At 38.4% G+C, this 10,520-nt stretch overlaps 1 protein-coding gene across 1 annotated transcript; it reads left to right on the top strand.

The window, feature by feature from the left end:
- Positions 1–3,110: 3,110 nt before the first annotated feature.
- On the top strand, positions 3,111–6,449 carry LOC124310789. The gene is made up of 6 exons (XM_046774761.1): positions 3,111–3,347; positions 3,405–3,521; positions 3,579–3,802; positions 5,707–5,989; positions 6,059–6,121; positions 6,192–6,449. The coding sequence occupies exons 1-6, from the start codon at positions 3,111–3,113 to the stop codon at positions 6,432–6,434; spliced, it is 1,167 nt and encodes a 388-aa protein (XP_046630717.1). The 3' UTR covers positions 6,435–6,449.
- The last annotated feature ends 4,071 nt before the right edge of the window (positions 6,450–10,520 follow it).

The raw sequence follows: 10,520 nt of genomic DNA, 5'->3' as shown, positions 1-10,520 counted from the left end.
GCATGGTGTTGAACTGGTTGATGGCGGCATTGGCGAAAGCTACTTTGGCGTTAAGCAGCTCCGATTCAAGGTTGGAGATTCTTTGGTGTTGAAACTGCACTAACTCGAGCGCTGCTTCAAGTTTCGTGGTGATGGCCTCTTTGCTGAGGGAGTCGAGTCGATAAAGCTCTTTGTCTTCCGTGATGCTGACCAGGTCTTCATATCTGAATTTCTTTGGCTCGGAGAGAGTTCCGTACGTGCTATTGTCACCAGACAGCGGACGCTTGCTTCTGGCATTCGGGGTAGAGAATATCTCTTGACTTCCACTGGTTGAGCCGGCTCCTTGGGCGAGACAACTGGTTAGTGTCGCAGGCTGCTTGTTGGTCTTCTGATGTTCATAAAAGCATGGTTTGCTACAGAATTTTGAATCTCTCTTGCCTTTGTATGGGGCCTGACATTGGTTGTAGAGGCAGACTTGTTGTGCTGGAGTTGCCACATCTTGCGTGGAGATGACGCCACCGTCGCCTTCGTTCATGTTGGTGGCTGGGACAATTCACTCCGGCACACAGAAAATAATAATCAGCAGAAAAATTCAAAATTTGTTACACCGAGATCACGGGTTATCAGGCAGCAAAAGGAGACCACAGACTATGATGGGCGAAAAAGACACTGGGAAAAAGTGATTGATTGGAGGCTGAAAAACTCTGACGTTTGTTGGAAGAGCAGACGACAGGGCACTGTGCCATTACGGTATCAGGCGACTATAGTACCTGTACGTACCTGCAACTATAACAACCGTCTTCCATGTTCTCATTCCCTCTACGCTGTGTCCAAAACAGGAGGATCTATACCCCGCTATCGTAGATGCGAAGTAGTCAACACCATTCCAGAAGTGCAGCTTCTACAGGAGGAAAACCTGTCATCACTTACGCAGCTAGTCAGACAAAAAACAGTGCTCGCACTGCGCTTGGGGAGCTAAACTCTGTGTTAGCATCACGAAGCACTACTGCCCAGGGATTTCCTCTACCTGTTACGCTTGGTTGTGTGAACATGTTACGCAATCTTAACAGTAGATGGAAATCCAATGAACCAGCAGTATTAGTAGAAGGTAACATTCTATTCCAATTCTATTCCAATTCTGCCACATTTACTGAACATTTTCATGGAAATAAGGCATAGTTGAACTTAAATAAAGTTTGTTGAAGATTCGGTTACTAGTTTTCTAAATAAATATGTGTATCCCTATGTTGAAAATATCGACAGTTCTCAACTGGAGTTTAATGGAAGAGAGAGTTCAAATCAGGCATTCACTGATTCCGTCGAAATTGCCGAACCTACAGAACAACCCACTTGTACTAACTTTACCACGAGCTGATCCTGCTGCAGCATTTCAAAAGCAACTGGAAGATTGCACACTTCCCATTGCCATACGTAGAGCTGGAAGACCAAGAATAAAGAAGGCACTCGACCAAAGGAAGTTCTTGTCTCAAATCATTTTCAGAAAAGACATTTGAAGAACAAAGCTCTAGTAAGTAGTATGGAAGGAAGTAGAAAAGTTAAAAAGCTATACTGAAATGTATTTTCTGTAGTGATCATAACATTGGGTGCAGGCGGTTGAATTACAAAAAGCATAATTTTAAACAAAAAAAAGAAGGTGACTTGAAAAATATGAATCTAAATGGTCTACAGAAGAAGACGAAATGATTCGGGAACATTTTGCCGAAGCCAGACATCCACACACAATTTTTTGCGCAAGTTGAGAATGAAGTGCAATGAAGAGAAATTTTGAACATATTAGACTGGACGTATGCAAGCTACTGTAAAGGTTCTTCAATTGCTTTTGTTTTCAAAAATGTACATATGTCTAAAGGTTTCCGTGCTAGCCAAACTATCTTCACCTATATATATAGATAACTGCTTTAAATTACAATGCAATTGTTTATGTTCAATGCTTTACGTGCTAATAAAACTATCTTTACCAATATAGGTATAGAAAACTGCTGTGTGCTGTGTTTGTCCTATAACACATTGAACATTTCTCTTAGTCTATTTTAGTCAAAATTATCAGCCAGATAATGTAAAAGTTCGAACCTTGCATTTTATTGCCAGTGGAGCTATGGGTGGCATACTTGCTAAAAAATGGTGACCTGCGAATACATCCAAACAAACTTTGTTGATGAAATCATGAAAGCAACGTTTTAAATGAAAATTTTAGCAAAACAATATAAACTTCTAGCAGAATTAGTAGGCTGACTTAAAGATATAAAATAACTGTAAAACCAGTATTGTAAATAATTTTTTGTTTGTTTTGGATGGCCCATCAAAAATGCAATTGAAAGGTATCAGCGTCAAACAAGCTAAAACTAATCAGCCGTGTAAGAAAAGTAAACTTGAAACCATCCAAAACGCAAACCCTATGACTGCTCAAGCTTTAAACTATATCATTTAAATATTTGTGCTATTACAGTCGAAACCCACACAGATCAAAATTAGGCATACATTTTTTAAATATAATTGTTTGAAGTAATCCAATGTCATAGTAGGCCTACAAGAATGTGATCTTAACTGTTGCAATTCCGATGTAAATAAAAAAAAGTTGTCCAGATCTGTACCACAAAACGTAAAGAGCGTTTTTCAAACTATGTAACAGCTTTGCCAGAAATACCACTAATTACGCTGTATGTAATATTCTCTCAAACTTATTTTCCCTAAACATAGAAAGTGAAAGAAAACTGGTCAGAAACGGTATGATTTCAAACGCAATGTGGTGATTCGCCACGCATCCACGCTCAATTACGAAGTCAAGAAGCCCAGGAGCAAACAGAAGTAGCTGGCAGACGTTTTAAAAAACAAAAGATTTGTAAATGACGGGAAATGGATGGTTACTGATAATGTATCGATTAGTGTAAAAAAATGTGAAAAAAATGTGAAAAGTAGCGAGCACGTAGTGGTGGCTAAGCAGATGGTGGATGAAGAACAAAGACCCAGAGAACGCCCAGCGGGGCCATTGGTTAACCGTACACTAGAGGAGAAGGCTGGAGCAGGTGATCACCCAGAGGAGTAAGAGGTCAAACTGACTTTGGTAGCGATAGGTCCATTTTTAATCGCGTCTTAATTTTTATTCCATTTCCATGTCTACTCCGAGTAAAATAGTTAAAAAAGCCTCTGTGGCAGTCTTAAGTAACGCAGACAGTGAAACGATCACAAATATAACTGCTAAATTCGAGAAATATCCAAAGATAAAAAACGAGCAAACTTCCAGTGCGGTCAATTCCGCTGCAGAGCTCAAACGCGCTATGCAGCAAGACGAGGGCTATAGTGTTCTTGTAAAAAGATGCCCCGTGTCAGCGTCAGTATCGGAGATAATGGTTAGTTATAAAATAATTTTTTTAAATTAATTTAGGTAATAATTTTTCTTATTTAAGAATCTCTTTTTGCCGTTCGTACCTATTGTTTCTGTTAAGGAGAATTGGGGTGCCGGTTTTCTCAGATCAGTGTTCGTAACTTTTATGTCCCGGGATTCGGTGCGCAACATTATTGCAGTAATTTTTTTTTGTTTTTTTGTTTTAATATTTTTCAATTTTTAAAAATTTATCCAGCATGCTGAACCACTGATACTGCAGGGAGAAGTCGTTAAACTTCAGGCGCCTTCTTATGGTATTGATGTCCCTGTTGGAGTCTCAGCCGCAACCAAAGGCAAAGATTTTTTACGTCTGGCTAAATTTTTCCATCTAGCGGCCGAAAAAGGAACTAAATTCTCTCCCCGAGGCAGAATCAGTGGTGGCAAACTTTTTCGAAAGGGCTTTATGGGAGCAGTAGTACAGTAAAAATCGTCATTTTACCCCAAACAAATTAACAGTAGGTTTTTTTCAAGAGGTTTGTTTCTACTAAAGTATTAGTTGTGCCAAAAAGCCAAGTGAAAAATTAACGGAAACATAAAAATCGTAATTTAAGAATAAAAATATATTTTAAAGTGCTTGTACGTGGCGCACCTTCTCGATTTTGTGATGTGTTGACAATTACGAAACTTTCGATCCAGTAGCCAAGCAAGACAGCCTTAGAGTAGTATTAATAAGCCGGTGTGACACCCATTGGGCCACCAACACTTTGCATCGTCATTAAACCGTCCTCGTTTCATTATTTCAACCCAAATAATAAGGAATAGGAAAAGGAATTTGAGTATTCGGTGCAGTAAATTTTATATTTTCTAAAAAATGAGCCAATATAAGCGGTAGATTGCCTTAGATATTTTGAGCAAATAGAATCAAGGACATTTGCAGTTCCATTAACCAATGTTGAATGTACCAAAACTCTATTCCAAACGGCAGAACTCAAGAATCAAATTTAGACCTCAAGGAGATAGTATAGCACACAGAGAAAAATACCCCCCCCACCCAAAAAAAAAATGCTGCTGACAAGAAAGCTTTACAACTATTTCCGGTTCCATTTCCTTTGAAAACAGAAGCCACATCTGCTTTCCAGATAAAACGGCGTAATAAAATAAACCCCGAAGAGTCCTCTAGATGTGACATGCGCACGCCAAATAAACAGCTGGCCGCTGCTGTTGGGCTCTGTTGTTTGGCAACCATGCACAGCGACCAGCGCTACATCTAGCGGTGAGATTTCCAGAAAGGGTATTTATTTAAAAGTAAATATCCTTTCAAGCATGATCTCACCGCTAGATGTGCTGTGTGCCGGCTGGGTTGAAAGAAGGGTATGGGGGTACAAAGTTACACTAAGGGTGTATAGCTCGAACGCTGGCCTAGAAGTTAAGTAGGCCATGGCTAAGCAGACAATAGACACCACACACACACACACACAAAACACCAAGAGGGATCTGCCACAGCACCGGCACCTCCTGGTTATTAAAGATAGAAAAAATTAAAATTTAAAGATTGGTTGGTATGGCAAATATTGCAATAAGACATGCCGTAAACTGATCTCTGCATTAAACCCCCTTTCTTTTCATTCATAATATTAGCAGTGGAAAGAAGTAACTTCGTTTATTACTCCTAAACCAAATAAGTTTGGAATAACAAATCTAGTGAAAGTATTTCATAAACAAGACAGCAGAAAACAATTTATCCCATAACAAGTTTTGCATATATGATGGGTTTGTTTTGTGGTACGATAAATGGAATTTTTTTTTCAAAAGCAAAGGTTTTCTGGCTCCTCTTCTTCCACACCGTAGTAATTAAGCTATTCCTTCTTTTTTGCCGACTTATCTCCGGTTTGGCACATTGATTTGGAAAATCGAAAGATTCGTACTCCTGGTCTAGATTACGCTGCTATTTTTTGGAAGAGGTTCGCGTTCTGGCTGATCTTCTACAGGCGGTATTCATTAATTCACAGATAGGATTAATAATTAAAGAAAAACAAAAACTTACATAAGTCCAAACTGGTAGTAAAAAATTCTCTAATGAAGTTTCACAAACAGTTTCCGTTAGCTTTGGCAAGCAGTATGATTTGTGGATAATCATCTTCACTACGTGCATTTTTTGCCTGAGACCCTTGAATACTTCCATCAACGAAGAAAACCGCTCACCAAAAGTAACGAATATTTTATGTACAAGTTTTTATTATTTACAAGGAATAAGTTTAGCAATTAAAAAATTTTGAACTTGAAACTTGAAATTTAAGTTTAAACAGTATGATTGTGTCAATTATTACGATTCCGGCGAAGTAGAAGTTTACAAGTTATGTTAAGAAACTTTAACAATCCTGAAGAGATTTTCTGGGGCTCCATTACTTCTTTACAAGGCTATTAAGTACAAGTGTAATTTGGCTATTAGTTTTTAATGTTGACAATATTGACAAACAATTTGTTGGTTACCTTTTGTTGGCCTGCCCCTCGGTAATCTGTTTATGTTCTCGTCGGACACCGGATGGAAGAAACAGATGGGATGCACCACTCTTTACAATCCAACCAGAAGATGAGTTACCATTTGAGAGTATCGCTGCAGCTCTGTATGAAAGAAAGGCCCCAACTCCAAATCAGTCGACACAATCAGTACATTCAATGATAATTTGTTTACTTGAATTCTTTAAGTTACTGTTTTCTTAACTTATTTATTCACAGCTTCCTCTTACATCAACAAACTTCCTGTACGAGCTGGATTGTGTGACACAAGAAATAGTAAATGTAAGTCCAAGAAAGGCATTACATAGGTACCTAGCTCACGAATAATAGATTTTATTATTTTTTTTTCCAGCGAGTAGTCGAGGCTCAAAAAACGTGTGTGGTCGGGGACGAAGTTTCTATCCCAAACTCGAATGAGAAGTTCCTTTTAAAACGACGCTATCAACTGTCAGAACTTTCAAGGATCAGACGGCAGTTTATAAGTTTTGCCAAGACGCATCCAGTTGAGAAAATTTGGGAACAATTTTATCATACCACCTCATGCAATCTCCAGAGTAAATTTGTGGATCAGTTACAATCATATGTAATAAAATAGCTTTTTTTACCCAATGATTAAACCATTCTAAAACCTTAGTATATACAGCATTTTCTACGATAGGACGGACTTCACTTTGTGGCGACAAAGCAATCCAGGAAATTGATTAGAAAGGATTGCTTTGACCATGTTCTTGCTAATAAGCATCTTGTATTTTCTCCAATTTATGAACTATGGAACAAAAGATGAGATAAAAAATAGTGACAATCCCTATTTGCAACAATTTGTTAATGGTTTAACTACTGGACCAATTGAGGTGTGAGCGTTCAAAGGTTTTAGAGTTAATTACTCCAAGAAACTGATTTAGAAAATAAATTAACTTAAATTAGGAAAAATTATGAATAACAAAAGAAAAAAAAGCAATTTCTTGACAAATTTGCTGACTACTGCTTCTGTTGCCTCGGTGATAGTTAGACCTTTTCAAACTGATGATAACAAGATAATCTTAGTTGCCCTAGGGTGGTTTGCTGCGCTAGATTAGCCGCAATGTTCTTTCAGTACCTGTTGTAACGTCTCATTTGGTGTAAATAATGTACGATAAATAACAACGAATTATATGATTGACCACTGTTATTTCTGTCTTATTAATTGTTTTACCATTCACTTCTCGTCAACATACACAGCAAACTGGGGAGATGAACGAGGCAGCAAAAGAGGAGTAAACAAATAACCGGGCAGATACCTTTGCAATTTAGTACAGTTAACTCAGTGGCGACCCCGTTGTTGATTATGACCACCCCGTTGTTGACCTTGGCCTCGGCGTTGTCCACGACCCCGTTGTTGGGCGACTCGTTGACGCTGAGGACGCCGTTGACGTTGACGGCGTTGTTGTTGTTGCTGTGGCTGTTGTTGTTGCTGTGGCTGAAAGGGTGGGCCAGCTCGTAATTGTTGTCCTCCATGATTGGGTTGAGCTCTTGGTTCTCGCTGCACAGAGATGAACATAGCCATGAGTTGGGCCCTCCTCCCTCACCAGCCAGTACCAATGATTGGCGCTTCCTGCAAAAAGGTAAGTGAAAAGGTATGGTTAGAAATTAGAAAAGAAGTTTAGAAATACCAAAACGGGTAAGTCCAACAAACAATATAAGAATATAATTAAAGAAACTTACGTTTACAAACAACCAATTGTTGTGCGCCACACAATTGTTGAATTTGTATTCCTTACCATTAACAAAGGTGTGGTTGAGCTTCTTGAGACTCTTCTGTATCTCACGATGGTTATTGCATTGGAGGATAAACGTGGGATTACCAGAAGCCAAAAACGTCATGGCTTGACGAATTCGGCGTTGGTAATAGCCATTACCAGTGACCGAATTGGCCCTGGTAACATCGATATCGCGAATTACCATCGTTGTAAGAGAGAATAGAGAGCGTGGGAAAAAGAACGTGAGCGGGGGAAAAAGAACGTGAGCGTGGGAAAGAGCAAGCGAGTGTGGGAAAGAGCAGACTGTTTCAAAATGGCGGCTCTTTAGGTAATGACAAGACGACTTTTATTGTCAGCTGTCAGTCAACAGAAGTCAACAACTTTCTGTCCTCTGAATGAATGAATGTCAAGAAAAACATTTTATATTCCAGGCAAAATTTAGTGAACTAGGCTTCTCATACAGGAGTGTGGCTCTTTTAATATTGGTTCATGGTGGAAGTACCCACTGGAATCGATTAATTGAGAAACTCATAACTGATGTGCAGGAACCTTCTAACACTTCATTCCAACTGGCTGAATCTATTTTTGATGAGCTGCTTTCATACTGCAATAACCTCAAACTAAAAGAGTCATATTGTGTTTCATCATTACTTCAAGTGTGGACTTGTTTGGTGCTCTCATCAAAGTCATGAAATCAGCATCACGATCGAACTTCCAAACTCAAGTTATTTGCCATGGAAATTCAAGAACATTGTCAAATTTTCAGAATAATTGATTTGGTGTTGAACTTGTTTGGAGACAGTGATGACGCCAGCGACGAAGTTGATTTTTCCCTTCCAAAATGGAATAATTTCTTCACCAAAGATTTTGAGATTGTGTTCATCCGAATCACTATGCTTTCTTTGAGCTCCTCATCCTGTGTAGTTCGTAGCCAGTCGGCGGAGACGAAGTGGAATCGAACAAATCAAATCATCTCACTACGCTCAATGTTTTACTATATTTCTGTGAAGAAAGTGATCAACTAGGAGCGGTCGTCAAAGCCAACTTACAAATGGAACCGATAAACTTGAGAATCACGTGTTTAACTCGAGCTGTCTCTGTTGCTTTACACTTGGTTAAGCTCGACTTTTCCAAGATATTTGTTTGCCAAAGAGTAATTCATTAAATAGACAAGCTCTACAAACAAGGAATTGTGGAGCAGAGCAAAAGTTCGGTGTCCACCAGTTTCGGCACTTTTTTTCGGCACTTCGATTTCGTCGTTTTTGACACCCCATGCAAACAATACTTCCTCGATTATGAAAAAATATTGTCCATTTCGGCACCAAATTTGACCGTTTCGGCACCAATTTCGATCGTTTCGGCACCAATTTCGATCGTTTCGGCACCAACTTCAACCTTTTCGGCACCCCATGCAAACCACACGTCCTCGAACATGCAAAAGCTATTGCACCGTCAGGCCACTATGGGCGCTCTGACGGCTGTGGTACCGTCCCTCATCCTGATGGCTGGAGCTCTACTAAGACTACGAAGACTTACAATGACCATATGGGAAAATTAATTAATGAGTATTGGATGGTATTGATAAATTTAATACTTATTATAATTAAAATTTAATAATAATAAAAATAATGTTCTGTAGAAAATCAGTGGTGATGAAAAGGAAATGTTCCACGCAGAGTCCAAAAATTTGCGAAGCAAATTACAAAATAAGCAAACTGAAATTGTGACACAAATATCTGTTTCAAAAGAAGAGATTGCTGATATTCAACTTTCAAAAATTGAAGAATCTAACTTTAAGAAAAAGTTGTATTCACTTAAAATTTCCGAGTCTAAAACATCAATTACTTGCAATACGAATGATTGCCAGAAAAAACTCGATGATATGAAAAAATGGGGTAATACAATCAGAGAGGTCACAAAGATGTATCAAATCAGTGCAAGGAATACATCGATGGAAAAAAATGTTGGTTTTCTACATGCACAGATTTAGCCCATTTTTTCATGTTGGCATTTCATCACATAACTCTTAAACGAATCAACAAAAAAAATTAAGAAAATTACCAAATGTAAATAAATGTCAGGGAATCACCCCTATACTTTAATTTTTTCAGAATTTTTATTTTTATATAAATGGCAGCGTAAAGAAAAGAAATGGCCCACATAGCCCCGGTCTCCCCTACTAGACTATACGCAGAATAGGAAAAGGAAAAGAGTTTCATAATGTGGTGTTAAAATTTTAGTTGGTGACAAAATTGTATTAAAATCCAATAAATAAATCTAATAATAAATACAATAAATACAATAATGCGGAAACGGAAAAATATAGTGCCGAAACGGAAAAACACACACGCTTGGCAACCCTCCCAAAAACATGACGCCTGGAAATAAATCTGGTGGCGGTGCCGAAAAAGACCAACACAGTGCCGAAAACGACAAAAACAGTGCCGAAAACGACAAAAACAGTGCCGAAAACGACGAAATCAAAGTGCCGAAAAAAAGTGCCGAAACAGGTGGCAACCACCAGTCATTTGTCGTGCTAGGGACAGTTCTTCCACTGTGAGATACAGAATTAGATATGAGAAAGATGGAACATATCTTCATTGAACTTACATTGCTTCTACGCTTGTTCGAAACTTGTTCAAATCAAATTCTTTGCTAAGACTATGTTGCACGAAAGAGACTGAATGACCGTCGGAAAATGAAAGTGCAATAGAGGGTTTTTATTTCAACACAAGTGCAAAATTTGCAAAAAAAGTCTTAAAAAACCGTTTTATTTCGTTTTTATGGAACAGGCACAGATAAAGACCACTTCTTTATCTTCTTTATCTGTGGAACAGGGCTATTATTTATATTTATTCAACTAAATTGATCAGTTATCATTTATTTGATTTTTAAAACTTATAGAGTGATCATTTTTGTTGTAGGAAGAAAACGGCGAAGACGAC

Source organism: Daphnia pulicaria, chromosome 8 (genome assembly GCF_021234035.1).
Source record: "Daphnia pulicaria isolate SC F1-1A chromosome 8, SC_F0-13Bv2, whole genome shotgun sequence".
NCBI classification, from domain to species: domain Eukaryota; kingdom Metazoa; phylum Arthropoda; class Branchiopoda; order Diplostraca; family Daphniidae; genus Daphnia; species Daphnia pulicaria.
The sequence above is the reverse complement of the archived record's forward strand: the minus strand, read 5'-3'. Positions and strand labels throughout refer to the sequence as shown.

Excerpts from the sequence above, each read along its gene's own strand:
- LOC124310789 (XM_046774761.1), top strand. The coding sequence starts at position 3,111 with ATGTCTACTCCGAGTAAAATAGTTAAAAAAGCCTCTGTGGCAGTCTTA. Across the intron at positions 3,522-3,578 it reads CGGTGCGCAACATTATTGCA|CATGCTGAACCACTGATACT; the intron begins GTAATTTTTTTT and ends AAATTTATCCAG. Across the intron at positions 3,803-5,706 it reads TTTATGGGAGCAGTAGTACA|AGATTTTCTGGGGCTCCATT; the intron begins GTAAAAATCGTC and ends ACAATCCTGAAG.